Source organism: Canis lupus, chromosome 27 (assembly GCF_003254725.2).
Source record: "Canis lupus dingo isolate Sandy chromosome 27, ASM325472v2, whole genome shotgun sequence".
In the NCBI taxonomy this organism is placed as follows: Eukaryota; Metazoa; Chordata; class Mammalia; order Carnivora; family Canidae; genus Canis; species Canis lupus.
In genome coordinates, this window is record NC_064269.1 from 17,495,234 (window position 1) to 17,520,282 (window position 25,049).

At 39.1% G+C, this 25,049-nt stretch overlaps 1 protein-coding gene across 8 annotated transcripts in view; it reads left to right on the forward strand.

Annotated features, from left to right (window-relative positions):
• SINHCAF (SIN3-HDAC complex associated factor) overlaps positions 1-20,977 on the forward strand; it is a 35,059-nt gene extending 14,082 nt beyond the window's left edge. For all 8 annotated transcript variants that reach the window (XM_025455522.3, XM_025455525.3, XM_025455521.3 and 5 more), the window contains 5 exons: positions 1,030-1,177; positions 3,130-3,229; positions 4,941-5,067; positions 14,528-14,678; positions 18,872-20,977. In XM_025455522.3, the coding sequence (XP_025311307.1) occupies positions 1,050-1,177; positions 3,130-3,229; positions 4,941-5,067; positions 14,528-14,678; positions 18,872-19,031 (666 nt within the window). In that variant the 5' untranslated portion in view covers positions 1,030-1,049 and the 3' untranslated portion in view covers positions 19,032-20,977. The remainder of the gene's footprint in view (positions 1-1,029; positions 1,178-3,129; positions 3,230-4,940; positions 5,068-14,527; positions 14,679-18,871) is intronic.
• Positions 20,978-25,049: the final 4,072 nt, after the last annotated feature.

Here is a 25,049-nt window from a genome sequence, read left to right on the forward strand (position 1 = left end):
GATTTTGAGAGATAGTAAGGGGAGGGAGAGGGAGAAGCAGACTCTCCATGGAGCAGGTAGGAGCAGGTAGTCCCATGTGGGGCTCAATCCCAGAACCTCCTTGGGGTCATGACCTAAGCCAGAGGCAGCCGCTTACCCTATTGAGCCACCTATGTGCCCCATGAACTGGTTTTTAATTCATCTTAATGATGCATAAAAATTTTTTTTTTTTAATTTTATTCACTTATTCACGAGAGACACAGAGAGGCAGAGACACAGGCAGAGAGAGAAGCAGTCTCCATGAAGGAAGCCTGATAGCGGACTTGGGGGACTCGATCCTGGATCCCAGGATCACGCCCTGAGCCGAAGGCAAACAACCACTAAACCACCCAGGCGTCCCTAATGATGTATAAAATTGTTAAATTCTGACCTTGGATTTTTGTGAATTTTACATCCTCCTTTCAGTAGTAGAGTCAACTTGCCAGCTTTGAACTTTACATTATCACAGAAGAAATCCCCTCTAACTTCCCATAGGGCGAAGTATTATGGGTTGATGTATATTGAGCTAGTTATGTTCTTAGTATCAAATAGTGGCCATGATAAATGCTCAGAACTTCCCCAGTGGGGAGTCACATCAATACAAAGGTGCAAAATAGAAGGGGGGTGCCTTTCCTTAAATTTTAGGATGCATCCTTCATTGTGTATGATTGAAACATTTTATAGTGGGGAGAGTTTGTTAGATTTTCTACTTAAGTTGATTTTTAAAATATGCCTGCCTCCCCTCATTTTTGGAATGAGCGTTGCCAGAAGGGTAGAAGAAGGTGTGGTAGAGGCCTTTTTAAGTAACTGAGCTATTCTATATGTTTTATATACTTGCCATGCTAGTGCCAAGAATGGAGGTAGATATGGGAGGTCTTCCCCGGAGCCCTCCTGTCTGGCATGGTCATGTAATATCAAGTTACTGGGGGTGGGGTGGAACAGAGAATTCTCTTTTAATGGTTCCTTGTTACAACCCTCAACAAAGCTGTGTCACTTCCCTTGGCTTTACAGACTATTGCCCAGAAGAAAAGATGTTTGGTTTTCACAAGCCAAAGATGTACCGAAGTATAGAGGGCTGCTGTATTTGCAGAGCGAAGTCCTCCAGTTCTCGATTCACTGACAGTAAACGCTATGAAAAGGACTTCCAGAGCTGTTTTGGGTAAGATCATCTGATGTTTTTACCATCCTTAGAGTGAAAAACATCACAGCTTACGGAAATATTTCCAAGCAAGGCAGGCAATTGGAGTAATGTGCTAATAAATTAAAATCATTTACAGTCTCATCTAGGCTATTTTAAGGCTCTCGCTTTGAAAACGAATCAAACAATACTGACAACCTGCACTTTTCCAGATTATAAGGAACTACCAAATTTGGAAGCCTCTTAATTATCCCAAACAAACTCTTTGGTTTTTAACTTAAAGATATATAGAAACTTTAAAAAAAAATTACTCTTATTCTCTCTTAATAGTAGTTGTCCTCTGATAGTTGTCTATTTGCATTGTTTTTCCATATTATGGAAGTTTAACTCCCATCTCCTGAGGACAATAGCAAGACTTAATGTTCTGCCTCAAAATCTATCAGGGTACATGCATTTCATTTTATAATTTTGTTAATTAATTAATTAAAGATTTCTTTATTAAGGTGAGGGAGACAGGGGGAGGAAGAGAGAATCTCTCAAGCAGACTCCCTCCTGAGTGCAGGCCTTATGCTGGGCTCCATCCCAGAACCTTGAGATCATGATCTAGGCTGGACGCTTAACTGACTGTGCCATCCAGGTGCCCCTCACTTTATCTTTTGACAGTGAACCTCTGCTTAATAAAATGGATTTTACTTTCCAACAAATACTTGGATAAATATTTACTGTTGAACCATTTCCCGTGGTAGAAGTTATTTTTTACCACTTTGTTCTTTTTTGATAAAAATATTTGTTGATTATTTATTTGTTAGTCTTGGATTTTATAGTTGTCTTGAAGGTTGTCAGAGAGTTTCTTTTGACCTTGCCATTTCAAATTACATTTTTCTCTTAATGTTTCCAATGTGTTATACATGATAAAAGTTACCAGTATTTTTCTGTATGTATTTATAATACAGGAAAAATGTATCAAATGAAAGTTCTTCAAAGATATAATTTAAAAAGAGCTTGGTAGAGATTTTCCCCCTATGCAGATCCAGTCATGTAAAAAAAAATTACAGTGCCTCTCCAGTTATGTGTCTTATAAAACTAGAATATTATGATAACATTTTTGTTTTAAAGATTTTATTAAAAAATAATAATAAAAATAAAGATTTTATTTATTCATGAGAGGCAGAGGGAGAAACAGGGAGCGCAATGTGGGACTCAATCCCTGGACTCGGGATCACATCCTGAGCGGAAGGCAGACACTCAACCAACCACTGAGCCACCCAGGTGCCCCATGATAACATTTTTTTACTTAAAGGGTGGTATTTTGTTGCCTATGGAAGTATCTACATACTTCTGAAAGATTAATTGAACAACATTGTTTGAAACCATGGTGACCAGGATCTCCTCTAGGTGTTATATTTTACTATTATTTAATTTTAAAAACATTATTTTAGAATGACCACATTGCAGTACATAGAATTGGTTCATTGGATCGAGGAGTTTATTATATGTACAAAATGTACTACAGAAACCATGGAACTGGATCACCTAGGACAATTAGAAATAGCATCTATAATCAGGTATATTTTTTCTAAAAGAAATGTGCTTGCATGAACTCCTTTTTTTTTTTTAAACCTTTTTTTGAAAGATTTTATTTATTTATTCATGAGAGACACAGAGAAAGAGAAAGAGAAAGAGGCAGAGACACAGGCAGAGGGAGAAGCAGGCTCCATCAGGAAGCCCAATGTGGGGTTTGATCCCGGGACTCCCGGATCACTTCTGAGCCAAAGGCAGATGGTCAACCACTGAGCCACCCAGGCGTCCCCTAACATTTTGTTTTTAAGTAATCTCTACACCCAATGTGAACGTTAAACTTAAAACCCTCAGATCAAAAGTTGCATGGTCTACCAACTGAGCCAGCCAGGTGCTCCTGCATGAATTCTTTAATGTAAATGAGACTAATAAAGGTTTGGTTGTTTTCTTATCAGGTTGCATGAAACTCGTTCAGGAGACATCTGTAATGCCTGTGTCCTGCTTGTGAAAAGATGGAAGAAGTTGCCAGCAGGATCAAAAAAAAACTGGAATCATGTTAGTTCACCTTTTGTCTTTCTCAGTTATACCTCTATTACATTTAAAGTAACATTAGTTTCCCCCTAATTTAGAAGTAGTTGTCTCTCAGATGGAAAAGTGAAAGAATAAAGTAAAACACTGGTTACTGTTCATATATAATTACTAAACATTTTGGCATGTTTAGAAGCAAAATAGCTTGGTGTAGCGTTTCCCTAAGGCTGTATCCAATATCCTCATTTTGGAGATCCACAGTGTACATTCACATATTTTTAGATTTTTTTTTTTTTAGGATTTTATTTATTTATTCATGAGAGACACAGAGAGTGGCAGAGACATAGACAGAGGGAGAGGCAGTCTCCGTGCTGGAAGCCCAATGCGGGATTTGATCCCGGGACTCCGGAATCACTTCCTGAGCCAAAGGTAGATGCTCAACTGCTGAGCCACCCAAGTGTCCCTATTTTTAGATTTAACACAGAAAATCCTTGAGTTATTTAGACGTGGATCCTTTTTTCATCTCTAGGATAACATTTATCTTAACTCACGGTAGTACTATCATGAGCATGTAGGGTTTTAAATTAACTGAATTTGAATCCTGTCGTTACCACTTACTGGTTGTGAACTTTGGGCAATTTACATTTACTTACAAAGCACAAGGATGATAGCTATCTCACAGCTCTTTTAAGAACCGAATGAGATTATATGTGTTCAAGTCTAACACAGTGATCAAGTATATGGAAGCCATGCTTATTCTCTATTTAAATCTAGTTGCGGTCATACTGGTGTATGTAAATGTATGTTCTGTTTGCCATTGTCACTGATTTTCAATGACCAGAATAACACTATTAAGCCTTATTTAATTCTTTTGTATGTTAGCTTTTAGAAAATTTTTTGGCATTTATACAAAATATTTGTATTTAAGCAGGGAGAGATTTATTCCTAACACTAGCCTTTCAGTGTCCTTTGGTGACTATGTTACTTACGACTTCTAAAAAAAAGTCACAAAAAAGTGAATTTTCTTTAATAACTTAGCTGGAGAAGATCCAAATTGTGAATTTGAAGGTGAGGGCAACCTTTTTTAAGGATAGAAATCTGCAGATAATGAATGTGAAAGAATCGTGAGAAATGATACCATGCAGGCCTGGACCAATGGCAAAGCTAGATGTGAGAGATCATACCATTGTCATCATGTAAATGATCTCAGGGATTAAAATGTGTAGTGTAGAGAAAAGAGCATAAAGCATAGGTGTGAAAACCTTGATTTGAGTCTTGTACTCTTTTCTACCCATTCTTGCCCATTTACTAGCTTAGTGAAATAAGGCAAAAGATAATTTCTCTTGTTTTCCTTCATCCTAAATTGGAGTAACAAAAATAGTCCCCTTACTTAGTGAAGGTAAAATCAAAGTGTATGAAAGCTTTTTGTAAACCATACTGTCTTTTAGAAATGTTAGTTGTTGTTAGGCTTGATTTTCTTTAACCTCTTGGGCCAGTCTAAATCTAATTTTTTTGTTCAGCACACTGTTACTATTGCCTGCTTCAAAGAAAAAAAATAGTAGATGAACTGTTTAATAGTACTGTGTGATGATTAAAAGTACACATGTGCTCTCAAACACTCCTGAGTCGAAAACTGGTTCTCAGTTTTGGCTTCTTCAGATAGGCATTTGTCTGAACCAAAGGAATACAAGAGGTGTCATTTTTTAAATGGTATTAAATATTCAGTATTTTCTTCCAGGTGGTAGATGCAAGGGCAGGACCCAGTCTGAAGACTACTTTGAAACCAAAGAAAGTGAAAACTCTATCTGGAAACAGGATAAAAAGCAACCAGATCAGTAAACTACAGAAGGAATTTAAACGTCACAGTAAGTTTGATAGTGAAATATGAGTACTCAAGAATAGTTGTTTGGTCTTTATTTTTGTCTGGGGCTGGCATATGGTATGTATAGATTTTTAAAATTTCTTTTAAAAAGTGTACAAAGGTATTGTCGAGTTAGTAGAGATAGTTCTTTGGCGTCTTGAAATTAATTTTGATGTCATCAAAGTACTCTGATTAGCCATTTCTTTTTTTTTTAAGATTTTATTTATTTATTCATGGGAGACACACACAGAGAGAGGCAGAGACACAGGCTATCATCATCTTAAATTTTCTAGAAGATGTATGTGTCAGGCTTGTTTACTTGATTTTTATGCATAAGGAAATTGATGTCTGAGATATGCAGAAAAGGTATATAAATAATTAGTGGACAATCTGAGACCAAAGCCCAGGTTTTCTCGAAAGTAACTTTAGAAATAATAATTCACATGTTGCTGTAAAGCTAACCTCAGGACTTTCAGGTTTCTGGGGCAGTGTGTGTTGTGTGGAGTGATGGAATGGAAGAAGGAATGACAAATTAATATCGGGTTCATATACTCTTTTTTTTTTTTTTTTTTTTAAGAATTTATTTATTCGTGAGAGACACACAGAGAGAGGCAGAGAGAAGCAGGCTCCATGCAGAAGCCCAATGTGGGATTCGATTCTGAGACTCTGGGATCACGCCCTGAGCTAAAGGCAGATGCTCAACTGCTGAGCCACCCAGGCAGTCCAAGAGGGGAGGATTTCTAAGGCAGCACTACTGAATCAAACACATTAGTATTTCTGTAGCAAAAATTTAAGAGTATTAACATAGGTGGATAAATAAAACTTGTATGGGTTAGTCAGGTTCATTTACTCTAATTTTATAGTTCACATCAGGCCAGATTTTGTGGCTGAATGGGTTAGGAATAACCTTTCTGTTTTCAGGGTTTTTTCAAAATTATAGATATGAATTGTGGACCGGTAATGGAGTTTTCAGAATTAAAAAAACAATAACCACAACTCTGAAGTCTTTGCATATCTCCTGCTAACTTTCTACTCTTTTAAGGTGTTCCTAGTCTATAGTTATTCTGATGATACACTTAATCTTTTGCTAAAATATCGTGATATTTTATAGTAAAATATTTAGGTAACAAATATGTGTGTATTTTGATTATACAGGTTCTTTTTTATTTAAAGAAATGTATTTTTTTCAAGTTTTTATTTAAATTCAGTTAACGTACAGTGTAACTTTAGTTTCAGGAGAAGAATTTAGTGTTTCATCAGTTACATAAAACACCTAGTGCTCCTCACAAGTGCCCACCTTAATACCTATCACCCATTTAGCCCATTCTCCCCCTACCTCTTAATCCTTAGATCTCCATAGGTGAGTCTTTTCTGGTTTGCCTTTCTCTACCCCCTTCTATGTTCTTTTTTTTTTTTTTTCTCAAGTTCCACATGTGAGTGAAATCATACGATATTTGTCTTGCTGTGACTGAGTTTATTTTACTTAGCATACTTTCTAGCTCCATCCACATCAGTGCAAACCTTCTTTTTAAAATCTTGTTCTTGGGATCCCTGGGTGGCGCAGTGGTTTAGCGCCTGCCTTTGGCCCAGGGCGCGATCCTGGAGACCTGGGATCGAATCCCACGTCGGGCTCCCAGTGCATGGAGCCTGCTTCTCCCTCTGCCTATGTCTCTGCCTCTCTCTCTCTCTCTCTGTGTGACTATCATAAATAAATAAAAATTTAAAAAAATAAAATAAAATCTTGTTCTTATGAGAGACTCCTAACTCTGGGAAACGAACTAGGGGTAGGGGAAGGGGAGGTGGGTGGGGGTGACTGGGTGACGGGCACTGAGGGGGGCACTTGAGGGGATGAGCACTGGGTGTTCTATATGTTGGCAAATTGAACACCAATAAAAAATAAATTTACAATAAAATAAAATAAAATCTTGTTCTTGGGCTGCCTGGGTGGCTCAGTTGGTTAAGTGTCTGCCTTTGGCTTGATTTCTAGGTGCCTGGATCAAGCTCCAAATCAAGCTTCCTGCTCAGCAGGGAGTCTGCTTCTTTCTCTGTCTCCCCCTCTCCTCTTTCTCCCTCCCTCTCACCCCCCTCCCTCCTGCCCCTCCCCACCATGAATTGTCTCTCTCTCTCAAACAAATCTTTTTTTTTTTGTTCCAAACAAATAAATGTTAAAAAAAAAAATCATTCTTCTTTATGGCTGTATAGAATTCTTGCATATGTGTGTATGAACACACATGCACACCCCTCACCCCCCATCTTTATTCATTTATCTATATAGATGGACACTTGGCTTGCTTCCATATCTTGGCTATTGTAAATAGTGCTTTAATAAACATAGGGGGTGGGATGCCTGGGTGGCTCAGCGGTTGAGTGTCAGCCTTTGGCTCAAAACGTGATCCTGGAGTCCCAGAATTGAGTCCCACATTGAGCTCTGCATGGAGCCTGCTTCTTCGTCTGCCTGTGTCTCTGCCTCTCTCTCTCTCTCTCTCTCTCTGTGTCTCTCATGAATAAATAAATGAAATCTTTTTTTTTTTTTTTTTAAGATTTACTTATTCATGACAGACACACAGAAGCAGAGACACATACAGAGGGAGAAGGAGGCTCCATGCAGGGAGCCCAATGTGGGACTTGATCCTGGGTCTCCAGGATCACACCCTAGGCCGAACGGCTGAGCCACCTGGGCTGCCCGAAATCTTTAAATAATAATAATAATAAACATAAGGGTGCACACATCTTTTCAAGTTAGTGTTTTCATTTTCTTTGGGTAAATACTCAGTAGTGGAATTACTGGATTACATGATATTTCCCTTTTTAATTTTTTAAGGGACCTCCATACTGTTTTTTTTTTCCCCATACTGTTTTCTACAGTGGTTTGCAGCACTTTGCATTCCCAACAGTGCACAAGGATTCCTTTTTCTCCACATCTTTGCCAACACTTGTTATTTCTTGTCCTTTTTTTTTCTTTTTTTTGTAAGAATGTCTATTAAGTTCCTCTGCCCATTTTGTAACTGGATTATCTGTTTATACATGTTCCCTTCCTGATTAGCTATTACCAGGGGAAGAGAAAAAGAGGGCCCTACCCTTCATTCTTACCAAGTGTTTTAATGAACATTTGGGAAATAGTAATTTTCTTCTACTACTTGAAGGTTATAGGAATTGATTATTCATATGTATCTTCTTAGCTCCTCCCTTTAATTATGGGGAATGTGATACCTGACTCAGTTTTGCCTTACCTAAGGGAATATGTCCGGTGTAATTTTAGATTTTTATTATAAAGCTGTGTTGTGGAGGGAGGGACTGGAGAGTGAAAATAAGTCCTTTTGAAAAAGGTGTGTGGGCTTTGTAGGCTTAGGCTGAAATCGGGTTTTCCCACGTGCATTGTGAATTGCTAACACCTATGTGCATTGCAACAGTTCTGAGATGACTTGAATTTTTGTACCTCACCCACTAAATGGTGTCCTCACGTCTGATTATATATTTGCTTCCATGGGTCCTGTGTGTACCTACTTTTATTTCTGAGATATTCTTTCTTTTGTGTGGGGTACTGAAAAGGCATTAGACCTACAGCCTGAAGAACTGGATTTGAGTTAAAGTTCTTGAAACTCAACAAAATGTGGCCTTAGTGCCACTTAACATTGAACCATACTTTTTTTTTTTTTTTTAAAGATTGTTTATTTGAGGGATGCCTCAGTGGCTCAGTGGTTGAGTGTCTGCCTTCCATTCAGGACGTGATCCTGGAGTTCCAGGATCAAGTCCCACATCAGGCTCCCCGCAAGGAGCCTGCTACTCCCTCTGCCTATGTCTCTACCTCTTTTTGTGTCTCTCATGAATAAATAAATAAAATATTTTTAAAAAAAGATTGTTTATTTGAGAGAGAAAGCAAGCACAAGCTGGGGGAGAGGCAGAGGGAGAAGGGGAGGGACAGATCTGAGAAATGGGAATAATCAAGTAAAAAGGGTTTTGTAAAACAAAACAAATTCCTATATATATGTTAGTTATTCTTTTTGTAATCCTTCTTAAAAATCTACAGTGAATTCTGGTTGCTATGGAATAAAGTTGTAAATCCCTAGAGCGTCTTTTGGAAGTCCTATTTTAGGTAAAGAATATTTGGGCTGAGTCAGTTCCTTTCCTATGCATAGTGTGTTCTGCTTCCACTACTTTGCTCCTCATCCCCTATCTACCATGTACTAGCTAATTACTCCTTCATGCCTTTTCAAATCCCACAATATTTAGGATTTTAAAAACTGTAGTTCTTTGAAGAATTTCCAGGCCCACATTTCTAGAAGAGAATCTTCTTCCTAACTGCATTTTTATATGGTTTGTATTTAGTGTCCCAAGTGTTAGATTAAACCAGATGAAATTGCCATTTTATAAGTAGAAAATGGTCTAGTAAACTGTAGCTTCAAATATTTCTTGGATATTAAGCACTCTCTAGGATAGTGAGTTTTCTTCACCAGCATAGAGCTGATTACTGCTGCTACTAATTGTTGGGCAAGCCTTTTAAACATTCCAGTAGATTTATTTCATAAAGTCTGCTATTCTTGAGGATTTTGTGGGTAAACTTTTGTTAATACAAAGCACTATAAGCTCTATTCATAGGTTTTCTTTAGTGTCATGTAGGATATGACATATATATGTCCTTAATAAATATCCAGGGGCACCTGGATGGTGCAGTGGGTTATATGTTGGATTCCTGTTTTCCCCTTGGGTTGTGAGCTCAGGGTCAGGAGATGGAGTCCCCAGTTGGGCTCCATGCTCATTATAGAGTCTGCTTGAGACCCTTTCTCCCCTCTCCTGTGCTCCCCTCCCCCTACTCGAGAACTCTCAAATGAATGAATAAACTTTTTTTTTTTTTTTTTTAAGATTGTATTTATTCATGAGAGACACACAGAGAGAGAGAGAGAGGCAGAGACACAACACAGGCAGAGGGAGAAGCAGGCTCCATGCAGGGAGCCAGTTATGGGACTTGACCTTGGATCTCCAGGGTCACACCCTGGACTGAAGGCGGCGCTAAACTTCTGAGCCACACGGGCTGCCCCCCCCCCCTTTTTTTTTAAATAAATCTTTTAAAAATATACTTAATTGGTTCTTTGAATTGGAGGATTGCTATATCTGCGTATCCTGGGAGGGAGGAGTGTGGTAAGCTCAACCTCTATTTGTGATGTTGTCACCATAGAATAGCAGTAGGAAAGCCTTAGAGCATGGTGATCATCAACCAAAAGATTAATTTTCTGGCTTGTAAATTTGACTTGTCTTTTAAGGGCAAAAATACTAAGTCACGTTTAACTTGTATCTGATGGGGCAGCCCCAGTGGCACAGCGGTTTGGCTCCGCCTGTAGCCTGGGCCGTGATCCTGGAGACCCGGGGTTGAGTCCCACGTCGGGCTCCCTGCATGGAGCCTACTTCTCCTCTGCCTGTGTCTCTGCCTTTCGCTCTCGCTCTGTGTCTCTCATGAATAAATAAAATAAAATCTTAAAAAAAAAAACAAAAAAACACTTGTATCTGATGAATTGCCTTTAATCCTTTTTAAGTCTGGATCTATTTTCCCTTTATAGGTAAAGTATTGTTTTTATTTGGTTGCTTTTAAGGCTTTTCCCCCCTGTCTTTAGTTTTAAGAATTTAATTAATGATAATGGTAATGATTTCTTTTGAGTATATCCTGTTTGGGGTTTGCTCAGCTTGTTGAGTCTATAGGTTTATGTCTCTTGCCAATTTTGACAAGTTTTCAGTCATTATATTTCTTTGAGTACATTTTCATCTCCACCCTCTCCCTCTTTCCAGGACTGCAGTGACACAAATGCAGATTTTTGTTACAGTCCCAGAGGTTTCTTAAGTCTCTATTCAATTGTTTTCTTTGTGTTGTTCAGGTTGGGCAATTTCTCTTATTCTTTCTTCCAGTTCATTGATTGTCTCCTCTGTCCCCTCCATTCTGCTTTTAAGCACATGCATGAGCTTTTTATTTCATTTTTTTTTTCCAGTTCAAATTTCAGTTACACTTGGTTGTTTTTGTTTTTTTTTTCCCACTTGGGTTTTTTTTTTTTTTTTAAGGTTTTATTTATTTATTCATGACAGACACAGAGGGAGAAGCAGGCCTCCTGCAGGGAGGCCAATGCAGGGACCCTATCCTAGGACCCTGGGACCACACTCCAAACCGAAGGCAGCTGCTCAGCTGCTGAGCCACCCATACATCCCTCACTTGGTTCTTCTTTATAGCTTTTAGTTATTTATTAAACTGAGATCTGGGGATCCCTGGGTGGCTCAGCAGTTGAGCGTCTGCCTTCGGCTCAGGATGTGATCCCAGAGTTCCAGGATCAAGTCCCACATTGGGCTCCTGCATGGAGCCTGCTTCTCTTCCCTCTGCCTGTGTCTCTGCCTCTCTGTGTATCTCTCATGAATAAATAAATAAAATCTTAACAAAAAATAAAAATAAGGGATCCCTGGGTGGCGCAGCGGTTTAGCGCCTGCCTTTGGCCCAGGGCGCGATCCTGGAGACCCGGGATCGAATCCCACGTCAGGCTCCCGGTGCATGGAGCCTGCTTCTCCCTCTGCCTGTGTCTCTGCCTCTTTCTCTGTGTGTGACTATCATAAATAAATAAAAAAAAATTAAAAAACAAACAAACAAAAAAATAAAAATAAATAAATGACCTGAGATCTATCCATGGAGATTCTTTTTATTTGTTTTAGTCATGTTCATGATGGGTCACCAAAGCATTTTTGTCATGCTTATGTTAAAGTCTTGGCCAGATTATTTTAACATCTGTCATCTTAATGTCTACTTACCATTTCATAAACTCTACCCTGGGTGTGGGACTCAAACTCATGACCTCAAGATCAAGAGTCAAACACTCTACCAACTGAGCTCTACCATAGGCAGCCCATGAGGGATTTTTTTAAAAAAGGATTTATTTATTTTAGAGAGAGCACAAGCAGGCAAAGGGTACAGGGAAGGGGAGGGGAGAAAAATCCTCAAGCAGACCCCCTGCTGAGCAAAGAGCCCCAACATGGGGCTGCGATCATGACCTGAGCTGACATCAAGAGTTAGATGCTTAACTGACTGAGCCACCCTGGTACCCCTCTTTTTTTTTTTTTAAATAAGTAGGCTCCATACCCACCGTGGAACTGAAATCAAGAGTTGGGAGCTTAACCAGCAGAGCCACCCAAGTGCCTATGAGGCATTTTTAAAAATTGGAACCTGTGGAATTTAAGAAATAACATACAATTTAGGGGAAGGGGAGGAAAAATAAAATAAGATGAATATAGAGAGGGAGGCAAACCATGAGACTTTTTTTTTTTTAAGATTTATTTATTTGGTGGGGATCCCTGGGTGGCTCAGCGGTTTAGTGCCTGCCTTTGGCCCAGGGTGTGATCCTGGAGGCCCCAGGATCAAGTCCCACGGCAGGCTCCCGGCATGGAGCCTGCTTCTCCCTCCTCCTGTGTCTCTGCTTCTCTCTCTCTCTCTCTCTCTGTCTAAAATAAATTAAATAAATAAATAATAAATCTTAAAAAAAAAAAGATTTATTTATTTGAGATAGAGAGAGGTGCGGACACATAGAGTCTGGAGAAGCAGGCTCCTTGCAAAGAGCCCGATGTGGGACTCCCTGGATGTGGGACTCCCTGAGCTGAAGGCAGCCACCCAACTGCTGAGCCACCCAGATGTCCCAAGAGACTCTTAACTATGGGAAACAAATCAAGGTTTATAGGAGGGGAGGTTGCTGGGGGGTGGGATAACTGGGTGATGGGCATTAAGGAGGATACTTGAAGTAATGAGCACTGGGTATTATGTGCAACTGATGAATCAGTTGGCTCTGAAATTAATAATACAATATATGTTAAGTGAAAAAAATATATGTTAAGTGGCTAAATTTATTTTTTTATTTTTATTTAAAAAAATTTTTTTTTATTTATTTATGATAGTCACACAGAGAGAGAGAGAGAGAGAGAGAGAGGCAGAGTCATAGGCAGAGGGAGAAGCAGGCTCCATGCACTGGGAGCCTGATGTGGGATTCGATCCCGGGTCTCCAGGATCGCACCCTGGGCCAAAGGCAGGCGCCAAACCGCTGTGCCACCCAGGGATCCCAAGTGGCTAAATTTAAATAAATAAATTGAAACCTGGATATTTAAAAATTGTGTTATGGATCTTATTTAAACCTTTGGGACAGCCCAGATGGCTGAGCGGTTTAGCGCCGCCTTCAGCCCAGGGTGTGATCAAGTCCCATGTTGGGCTCTCTGCATGGAGCCTGCTTCTCCCTCTGCCAGTGTCTCTGCCTCTCTTTCTCTCTCTCTGGTCTCTCATATATATATATATAAATGAATAAAATCTTTAAAAAAAATAAACCTTTGATTTTACTGTTTTAGTTACCTCTCTAGTAGAAATATTAAAAGTTAATGTCCAGTGGTGTTAAAAGTCAGGTGCCCTCCCCCATTCCCTAATATCCATTGCCTCTGATGGTGGGAGGAGCCTCCTCATTGCTGTGGGATGGGGATGGGTGTTAAAGCTCCCACAAGGTGGGACTATTCATTTCTAGTGGGCCATGGTGAAAGTCCCGACTCTTCAATAGCCTTTCTCTTGATACCCTGGTGGATTGTTGGGGGTTTCCTACCAATCTTAAGAGAATGGAAACCTTAGGCTCCCCATTTGACCTTTGCTGGAGTAGTGGTGTTGGGTCCTCTTTTTCCTCTGGTGTTTGAATAGAGTGATTATTGTCTAATAAAAAAAGTCTCCGGGCAGCCTGGGTGGCTCAGCAGTTTAGCACCGCCTTCAGCCCAGGGCAGGATCACGTGCCTGATCACGTGGGCTGAAGGCTTGATCCTGGAGACCTAGGACCGAGTCTTGCGTAGGGCGCTCCCTACATGGAGCCTGCTTTGCTTCTCTCTGCTTGTGTCTCTGCCTCTCTCTGTCTCTCATGAGTAAACAAATAAAAATCTTTTAAAAAAAAAGTTTCCTGTCTTGTTAGGCTGCCACTTTCCTCCTGGCCTTTTGTTTAGAGAGCAAGGTTCTTTTGGCTTGCCTTTTCTCTTCTTTTCTTTTTCTTTCTTTCGTTTATTTTTTGTCTATACCCATTGGCATTTCTGGGTTGCTGGCTTCTCTAGCTCCAAGACTAGGATTTATGAGAAAAAGAAAACCCATAAAAACTAGGGAACCCACTGTGTCTTTCTTTGGGTTGAGCTCTCTGGCTTTTGCCAACTTTCAGAGTCTTCAGATTTGTTTTATATGTGATAGCCAGGGTTTTTAGTTGTACTTATTTATTAGTAGGAGGAATGGGAAAAGGTATTTCCACTCTTACCTTCCTGAAAGCTTATGTCCTCATTTTCTTTTAGGAACAGTGGAGTACAAACGTCTTCAAATACTAGTAGTAAATAGAAAATACATTCTTTTTTCTTTTTACTAATTCATTCACAGTTTTTTTATGCTGAGCCTTAGTTGTATATAATGAAATTACACTTTTTTTTTTTCCTCTTTCTTGCAGATTCTGACGCTCATAGTACCACCTCAAGTGCCTCCCCAGCTCAATCTCCTTGTTATAGTAACCAGTCAGATGATGGCTCAGACACAGAGATGGCCTCTGGCTCTAACAGAACGCCGGTTTTTTCCTTTTTAGATCTCACATACTGGAAAAGGTAAAAGCAACAGAAAATCTCTCTCTAACCAGCAAACCTTCTTAATTACAGGCAATGGTTTCCCACTTCCTTAGCAACTAAATGGCATTTGGCAAACAGCTGGTAGCACACATGGTTGGAGGTGGATTAAGCAAGAATTGAGCTGAGAGTTGGGATTTTGTGTGCTTTTCCTATTAAAATTTGTTTAAAATAAAAATCATGTTAGGGAACCTAAATTTTCCTGTAACAGAATTATACTATTCTGACCAACTCTCGTGCTGAAAAAAAGTAAAAGCTAGAAATATGTATTTTTAAGTCTTAAAAAAATAGCATTGTTAAATCAGTGAGTAAATTAATAAGGAATAATCAGAGGCCAAAATGCTAAGTAAATATAGGATCCCAAAGTCAAAAAAGAGAATAGGCTAGCAAGGACAGTATTCAAAGAGAAAGTTGTTAAGGATCTTCTATTTGACAGACTTGGGAAGACTAACAAAAGCGAGATAATAAGCATTTATCTTATGGTAGAGAAAATTCACCCATAGATGACTCCTTATAGAATGAAACTGTGGAACATGAAAAACAACATAGATCTTTAAGCAGTGAGAAAATAAAGACAGTTTTTTCAAAGGAACAACAAACGTACAAAGCTGACTTCTCACCATGAACAAAGGAAGCCAAAGTACAATTGGTTAATATCTTCAGTGGGCCAAGAGATAATAACGTTCAACCTAGAATTATATATATGTAGCAGAAGTATCCTTTGTGTGGGGCCCCTGGCTGAATCAGTTGAAAGAGCATGTGACTCGATATTGAGGTTGTGAGTTTGAGCCCCATTTTGGGTGTAGAGATTATTTAAAATAAATAAACCTTTAAAAATTGTCTTTTATGAACAAGGGCATTTTGATGAGGAAAAATTTTGAGAATTTGTTGCCAACCTGACCCTAAATAACAAAGTTCTACAGGCAGAAAAAGAGATCCTACTTTAAAATTCTGAGAATAAAAAAAAAAAAAAAAAAAATTCTGAGAATAGATAAAGTAGCAAACATTTAGGTAAATTTAAACAAACACTGCTTGAGATAACAATAGTTGTGGGAGTAAAAGAATTAGAAGACAATAACATATAAGTCAAAGCAATAAAAGTGATAAGAGTTAAGATATCCTAGCATTCTTTGCATTAAGAATAAATAGACTGAGGGATCCCTGGGTGGCGCAGCGGTTTGGCGCCTGCCTTTGGCTCAGGGCGTGATCCTGGAGACCTGGGATTGAATCCCACATCGGGCTCCCAGTGCATGAAGCCTGCTTCTCCCTCTGCCTGTGTCTCTGCCTCTCTCTCTCTCTGTGTGACTATCATAAATTAAAAAAAAAAAAAAAAAGAATAAATAAATTGAATAACTTTTTTTTTTTTCTTTTTAAGATTTTATTTATTCATGAGAGACAGAGAGAGAAGCAGGCTCCATGCAGGGAGCCCGATGTGGAATTTGATCCTGGGACTCCAGGATCATGCCCTGGGCCCAAGGCAGGCACTCAACCACTGAGCCACCCAGGCATCCCTAGATAACTTTGGGTGGGACTTGATTAACTGTGTCACCACTAAAAGGATTAAAAAAGTGAAAAATCTCCAGAGTCAAGAAGAGGAGGGCAGAAAAAGTTTGAATATACCTAAATGTATCTAGCAAAACAAGATGAAAATAGAAAATCTCTATATATTTATAAATTAAGAAACCATGAGTCCAAGAAGAAAGTATACTATAAATGAGAAGATCTTTATAACTAACTGAAAAATACCACAAATCAAAACATACGGTCAAGGGGTGCCTGGATGGCTCAGTCATTTAAGCTTCTGCCTTTGGCCTGGGTCGTGATCTCAGAGTCCTGGGATCAAGCCCCATGTCAGGCTCCCAGCTCATGCTCTCTCTTGCTCGCTCACTCTCAAATAAATAAAAATAAAACCTTAGAAAAGAGAACATATGGTATGAAGTTTAAAAGAGTTGGAGGAAAGCCTTTAATGCTTAGAAAAGAAAGACTAAAAATAAATGAAGTGATATGTATCCAATTTAAAAATTAGTGAAGCTTAATACAAAGAAAAATAAAAGCAAGGAAATCTTAAGGATCTGAGTAGAAACAAATGGAGTAGAAAACCAGTATGCAAAAAAAAAAAAAAAAAAAGAAAACCAGTATGCAGTGAATAGGATCAGTAAAGATAAGAGTTGGATCTTGAAAAAGACCTGATCAAAAAGACTATTAGAGATGAAGCAGAAATCAAGAGATAGTACACATAAAATATCTCAGATAACAACAGAGAGATTTAGCTCTAAATAAATTTAAAAGACAGTAGTAGTACATTATAAACAACCATATACCAACAGATCTGAACCTATAGGTGGAATGGATACATTAGTAGAAAAAGATATTTTATCAAAACTGTCTCAAAAAAAAAAAAAACTGTCTCAAGAAAAAATAGAAAATCTGCATAGTCTTATAATAAGTTGATTCACTGGTCAGTCTTCCCTCTAAAAACCCATTTAGGCAAATTCTGCCAAACATTCCAGAAATAAATGATTCTGATCTTGCATTGGCTTTTTCAGATTTTGAGTAAAAGAGCAGAGGCCCCAAGCATTCTATGAGGCTAACATAACTTTGATACTAAAAGAGTATATCATGACCAGATTAGGTTTATTCTAGTGATGTAAGATTGGATTAAACTAATTAAAAATCAACTGATAATAAAGTTGCCATGTTGACAGTTTGTAAAGAAAGGGGGAAATACCTATTTTTTTTTTTTTTTTTAGGATTTAATTTTTATTTATTTGACACAGAAAGCACAAGCAGGAGGAGCAGCAGAGGGAGAGGGAGAAGTTAGGCTCCCCACTGAGCAGGGAACCCAATGTAGGACTTGATCCTAGGACCTTGGGATCCTGCCTATGAAGGCAGACACTTAACCTACTGAGCTACCCAGACGCCCCCAAATGCCTACTATCTTAGCAGTACTTTAAAGATGTTTGACAAATCTGAATGTTCATCAGGGTTTAAGATAAAACCCTTATTAGTTAATAGGAATAGAAAGGAACCACATTGATAAATAACTGGCATTTTTGGGTAAACACAAACATGTTTCCATTTTATATCCCAGCAACAGAACCTATAAAAAACCTTTAGGAAAAAAAAAAAAAAACCTTTAGGCATGCATTAACGTGTATGGCATGTTTATAATAGCAGTTGTCCCATCCAAAGGAGAGTGGATAAATAAATTATGGTATATTCACTTGATAGAATATGATACATAAAATGAAATAAAAGCCCTAACAATAGGTATGAACCTCAATTAATGTTGAGCAAAAAAAAATTGCAGGATAGAGTGTGACTCCATATATGTGTTGTTTTTTTAATTAATTGGACATAACCGAGCAATATATGTAGAGATGCAGACATGGTAAAACCATGAAGTGTAAAGAAAAAAGTAATGATAGGCTTAAAATTAAGAGGAGAGAATGAGATGGGGTGGGGTGGAATTGGAGAGGGGCATAGAGGGGAACTTCATAGGAAAAGGTTCTTTTTTTTCCCTTATATGTGGTCCATGGTGTTTTGTTGTACTCTCGTTTTTTTAAGCTGTGGTGTATATTTGATTATATATATTTGCCAGTTGTATCAGCCTGTTTATGATGGCTGGGTTTTTTTTCAAGAGTTACTGATTTTGGGCAGCCCCGGTGGCTCAGCGGTTTAGTGCCGCCTGCAGCTCAGGGCGTGATCCTGGGAACCCGGGATCGAGTCCCACGTCGGGCTCCCTGCATGGAGCCTGCTTCTCCCTCTGCCTGTGTCTCTGCCTGTCTCTCTCCTCTCTGTGTATTCTCATGAATAAATAAATAAAATCTTTAAAAAAAAAAAAAAAAAGAGTTACTGATTTTTAGAGGAAACAGTTTATAACTTTAGGAGCCGTTTCTGAAACTGTTATCTCAGAATGACCCCTGTCCCCTTTAATACTTGGTAAGATTCCAGTGTGGGATTTAAGGGACCTGGGTAATTCCTATAACTTAGCTAATTGGGGGCCTTTCTAGGAGCCTTCATTTGAAATGTGATGAGACCAGAGAAGTGAACCCTTTGATCATGTTGTATTGTTACAGTGTTATAGATTTCTCCCCCCTTTTTTTGTTTTCTTGTATTACTAGTTTTCTACCTTATTAATATATTTCTCCCCCACCCCCTTTTTTTTCTTTTAGACAGAAAATATGTTGTGGAATTATCTATAAAGGCCGTTTTGGGGAAGTCCTCATTGACACACATCTATTCAAGCCTTGCTGCAGCAACAAGAAAGCAGCTGCTGAGAAGCCGGAGGAGCAGGGGCCAGAGCCTCTGCCCATCTCCACTCAGGAGTGGTGACTGAGGTTTAGGTAGAAGGGGAACAAAAATGATTTAAATTTTGGAAAGAAAACAAAGCAACAAAACCCTCCTATTTTTAACTTGGATACATGCTATTCTGCCAAAAGACAATTTCTAGAATAGTTTTGAATGGGTTATTTCTTCTCCAGTTCCACAAACTCTGAAGCCAGTGTCTAGCTTACTGAAAGAAAAAAAGAAGTGTACATAATATTTAAGATGCTGAGTATTTCATAGGAAAGCTGAATGCTGCTGTAAAGTGCTCTTTAAGTCTTTTTTTTTTTTAATCCCCTTCTAATGAATGAAACTAGGGGAATTTCAGGGGACAGAGATGGGATTTGTTGTATGATAAACGTATGTAGTTTTAGTCTTTCTATATTGAGAAGCAGTGGTTGGGGCATTTTTTAAGACGGCTATCCTTGTTTTCCTTCACGATAATAAATTTGTCATAACTCAGTAACATGGACTTGCCCCTAGAGGTAGTTGTTAATAATTCTGAAAAAATAAGGTCTTGCCAAGGTTCTGATGATTCAAACCTGTACTACTGAATATGAAGCAGGACAGACTAAGCTCTGGCGCAAATACCTTGAAGGAGTAATCTCTAAATATACAGAGAGGTAACCTGACTGTATATGTTGCATCCTGTGTCACCTCCATATTGATATTTGATAAAAGATTTTTATCTATATTGAAACTTCTAAAGCAGAGTCAAATCTTTGGGGAAATGTCAAGTTTTAGGATGAGCAGTCCTAGATGAATAGTACCAAAGCATTACCACCTGGTAGAGATCACATTCTGTTAAAAAGGTTAAATTATCTTAAAAAAATGTGCAAGTCTTCAGGATGGCGCACACAAAAAAACAAAGGTTAATGCTTCTTGGGGCACATTTCTTAGAGGGCTTGCCTAGTGTGTAAATAATTGACTTTTGTTTGTGTTACATGACTGGTGACTTCATCGAAAATCTGCACAATTCAGTTTTAGCTCTGGATTACTTCAGTTGACCTTTGTGAAGGTTTTATCTGTGTAGAGTGGTTGTTTGACTTGTTTTAACCTATTAGGGTTTTGGGTGGTATTTTTTTTTTTTTTTTTCACATATTAAAGTAAAATTCTACTAAAAGAAAAGAGGTGTGTGTTAATGCTGAGTGGGTTGGCTTAGGTTTGGTTTCTTCTAGTCAGGCTTTGTGAACCTTGAGATATTAGACGATACATCCTGAACATGGAGCTCTTCAGTTCTAAAATCTTCATTTGAAAGCCTTTTACTTGAACCCAAACCAAAGTACTCTCATTGCCTCTTTTCTAAATGTTCAGAAAAAATGTATCACCAGATCATACTTTTCATAATAAGGGAGGATCATTTGCCTACCTTATATTAACATGACTCAGTGCTTATTTTTAAAACTGGATTTTTAAAATTGGATAGTATAAATAACAATAAGGAGTGAGCCACTTTTTATGGGCACCCTATAGTTTTATAGTTCTTAATCTAAACTTAAAATTTTATATTTCTTCCTTATGGCAAAAACTACAAGCCACCATATATGCACAGACTACACAGTGAGTTGGGTTGGCTCTCCCACAGCCGTTGAGGTGTGTTACAAGAGTCCCGGCCATGATCATCTTCCTCCTGTCATTTTGAAATGGTTTGTTTTTTTGTTTTTTTGCTTTTTGTTTTTGTACATTTTGGCTACAGTATTGGTGGTAGAATATACTATAATATGGATCATCTCTACTTCTGTATTTATTTATTTATTGCTAGACCTCAACCACAGTCTTCTTCATCCCCTTCCACCTCTTTGCCTGTAGGATGTACTGTATGTAGTCATGCACTTTGTATTAATATATTAGAAATCTACAAATCTGTTTTGTACTTTTTATACTGTTGGATACTTATAATCAAAACTTTTACTTAGGGTATTGAATAAATTTAGTCTTACTAGAAAATAAAAGAAGCTGTTCTGTGGCTTTGTTTAAAAGGTGTTCCTAGGTAAGAATGACTAATGTATTTGGCTTCACAGATACTCAGTTTAACGCCCTTAGTATTATAACAAGCCATGAAGGGAAAAAGTCCTCTTTATCAAGAGATGCTTTAAAATAAAGACATTTTGGGGATCCCTGGGTGGCTCAGCGGTTTAGTGTCTGCCTTCAGCTCCGGGTGTGATCCTGGAGTCCTGGGATTGAGTCCCACGTCAGGCTCCCTGCATGGAGCCTGCTTCTCCCTCTGCCGGTGTCTCCGCCTGTCTCTTTCTGTGTCTCTCATGAATGAAAAAAAAGATATTTTAACTGATAATACCCAGTAATTAACCTAGTAAATAACATGATTTTATTACTGAAGGACAAATTCTCGAGTAGTTGGTTGATTTCTTTTTTCTCTTCCTTTTTTCTTTTCTGTTCTGCTTTTTAAATTTTATTTTATTATTTAAAGTCTAGGGTTTTGGGCAGCCCTGGTGGCGCAGCGGTTTGGCACAGCTTGCAGCCTGGGGTGTGATCCTGGAGACCCAGGATCGAGTCCCACATCGGGCTCCTTGCATGGAGCCTGCTTCTCCCTCTGTCTGTGTCTCTGCCTCTCTCTCATTTTATTTATGAATAAATAAATAAAATCTTTAAAAAAAAATAAAGTCTAGGGTTTTAATGTCTCTGACACGGTTTTATTATTACTGTCTAGGCATAGTGGGAATCATAATTGAGACTCTAAAGAAATTATAAAAACTGGTTATAGGGACAGGTGGATTTCAGCATTGGAGTCACACATGGTCTCTGATATCTGGCTCTGATCCTTTATTAGCCATTTGAGTCACTTGGCCTTTGTGAGCCTCCAAACTTACGTAAAATGATATACTTTACCGAATTATTTACTTCTTAAAATTATGAGGAATCTATAAAGGGATGTAATCCGTATCAAAGTTTTTTTTTTTTTTTTTTTAATTAAGATTTTGAGAGAGGGATCCCTGGGTGGCTTAGCGGTTTAGCGCTGCCTTCAGCCCAGGGCGTGATCCTGGAGAACCGGGATCGAGGCCCACATCAGGCTCCCTGGATGGAGCCTGCTTGTGTCTCTGTCTCTCTGTGTCTCCCATGAATAAATAAATCTTAAAAAAAAAAAAGATTTTAATGGAGAAAAAAAGCAAGTAGGGGCAGAGGGAGAAGCAGAGATTCCCTATGAACAGGGATCCCACCATGGGACTGGATCCCAGGATCCTAAAGTCATGACCTGAGCTGAAGGCAGACATTTAACTGACTGAGCCACCCAGGTGCTCCTATATCAAAGTTTTTTGTTTGTTTTTAGGATTTTATTTAGTTGAGAGAGAGCGAGCAGGCGCAAGCAGGGAGGAGAGCGAGAAGGAGAAGCAAACTGAGGAGGGAGCCCAATGTGGGACACTGTCCCAGGACCCTGGGATCATGACCTGAGCCCAAGGCAGACTTAACAGAATAAACCACCCAGGTGCCCCCTCATATCAAAGTTTTAAAAACAGATGATTAGGTGGGAAAGGTGGATCCTGTAGGCCAAACTTTCTTTTTCTTCTTTTTTTTTCCATGGAGGCTTCATGCAGGGAGTCGACGTGAGACTTGATCCCAGGTCTCCAGGATCAGGCCCTGGACTGAAAGCGGTGCTAAACTGCTCAGTCACTGGGCTGCCCTAAGCCAGACTTTCTTAATGTTGGGTTTAAATTTGGTTTTGGTATAGTCCAGATGATTTGCAAACACCTAATCTAGTTACTGTGAAGTTATCAAGTTAATCTGAAGTTAAACTCAGGTTGTTGGCAGAACTCATTTCCTGTGGCTTTAGCACGGACACCCCAGATTCCTTAACTAGCTGTAGAGCCCCTGGGTTCCTTGCCACGTGGGTACTCCTGATGTGGCTGCCTCCTGCATCAAGCCAACAGGTCTCCAGAGCCAGTTTGTGAGGTAGGACTCTGAAGCTTCAAGTCCTGCCCACATTCAAATGGAGAGGATTATACAGTGAAAAAACCAAGAGGTGGGGTGTGGGGCTCATGAAGAACATCTTAGAGTGTTGTCTGCCATAGCATCTCATTTTTTCTGACTGAATCACTTGAAATTGGGCCTCTTTGCCCTACATTACAAGTGCTTTTGCTTTCTGTAGCAAGTAAAAAAAAAAAAAAAAAAAGTTACCCTACTGTGGGTCAGGCGCTTTTAAACATTGTTTAAACAACTTTGCAAAAAAAAGAAAAAAAAAATGTTCTCAGGTAAGTGGATGTGCAAGGAGGTCATTTGTAACTTTGAAATCAATTTTTCAAAAGTCTTTGCTCTTTGAATTGGCCCCTGTCCCTGCCATAGCAGTGGTGTTGTCTTCACCTGCATTTGGAGATGGTTACCTTGCTCTGTTTTGAAGGCTGAAAATGAGAGGCAAGTGTTAAAACCTTGCTGAGAGGTTGACTGTTACTTTGTCTAAATTAGTTATCAAGTTTTGTTTCTTAATTTAGATGTGCCTACTAATATACTGTCTTTTTTGTAGAAAACAGTCTTCAGGAGGGTTAGTGAAATAACTGGATATTCTAAAAATAGACAAAGGTAGCCAGACTCACTGAGCCAGACTCACTGCTCTGCAGTGAAGGATGGAAGATGCCCAGGGAGTCTCCTAATTCAGTGTCCCTGTAACAGTTTCCTAATGCTCCAGATTTAGCATTGTGGTACTCTGGCAACCATTCTTGTGTGATGTTCAGTGAACTGGGAAGCAGGGAAAAAGCCAAATTGGATCAAAGATAGTTTCACAGGCTTATGTTCTCAAAGAAAGGGATCTGAGGGTTCTAACAGTTTCTCGAGCTGTGGAGTTTGGTTACTCATTGTGATCATGAGAATGCTTTGGGTTTCAGATATCTTAACACCCTGGTTAGAAACTGCTCGTTATTGTATGTTGAGTTAGGGGGTCTTGGACATACTTAGTTTCAGGCTTCAGTGTAAAAGAGCTTAATCTTTCAGTTTAGAGAACTGAAAAGATTTTGGCAAAGCCTGTCCTTTCTGTGCTAGAAAGGGGGAAAAATAATTAGCTCTATTTTAAGACTTCAGTTCTCTATATTCAGCTTATATTAGCTTTAACATGGTCTGGGGTTTTTGGGTTTGGGTTTGTTTGTAATTATAGTAAAGAGTCATTGTTTTAAATCTCAACAATTAAGACTCCAAAATCTCAAGATTATTCAGTAAGTTATCAGGATTAAAATAGGAACTTGAATAATTATGTCCCCTCCCTCCCCCCAATACACACACATGTTTTTAAGATAACAAGTGTATTCTTTGCCTCCAGCCACCTTTACAGTCCATTCCAGTGTTGTTGATTTTGTCCCCACCACTCCAGGGATCACTGGTGGCTTTCTCATGGGGAATTCCAAAGCCCTCAGTTTTTTCATCCAGCCTTTCAACAGCACTTGATATAAATGGATAGTATCTTTCTTCAAGAATTTTTGTCTGATAACACTGCAGCTTCTAAGCTTCCTTCCTCAGATGCTCCCTGGCCAGAGTCATCTTCAGTCCTCTTTCTCAACCATCTCTGATTCCCACCAGCCCAGATACCACCTAAATTATGCTGGCATCTTTTGAGTCTACAGAGCTTTTTATCAAGGTGCTCAACTGTTTTCTACAAGGTGCTAGCAGGGAATAGATAACTGAAGATTATTTATTCATGAGAGAGAGAGAGGCAGAGACACAGAGGAAGAAGCAGGCTCCATGCAGGGAGCATGATGTGGGACTCGATACCGGGACTCCAGGATCACGCCCTGGGCCGAAGGCAGGCACTTAACCGCTGAGCCACCCGGGGATCCCCAGGGAAAGTTGATTAAAGGTATTTTACAAAGCTGTGCACAGGATGTAGGGAAACCCCAAAGAATGCACTTCTCAGGCCTGGTAACACTGGGACTAGTAACAGGATGCTGAGGGTTGATAGGGAGTGGTTAATGGAACCAGGAGACCAGCTCTGTAGAAAGGGTGGGAGACTGTGGGAAGCAGCAGGAAATACATACCTGTCACTTTCCAGATTGACCACCTCTATCATTAGTACCTTCACATGTACTCTTG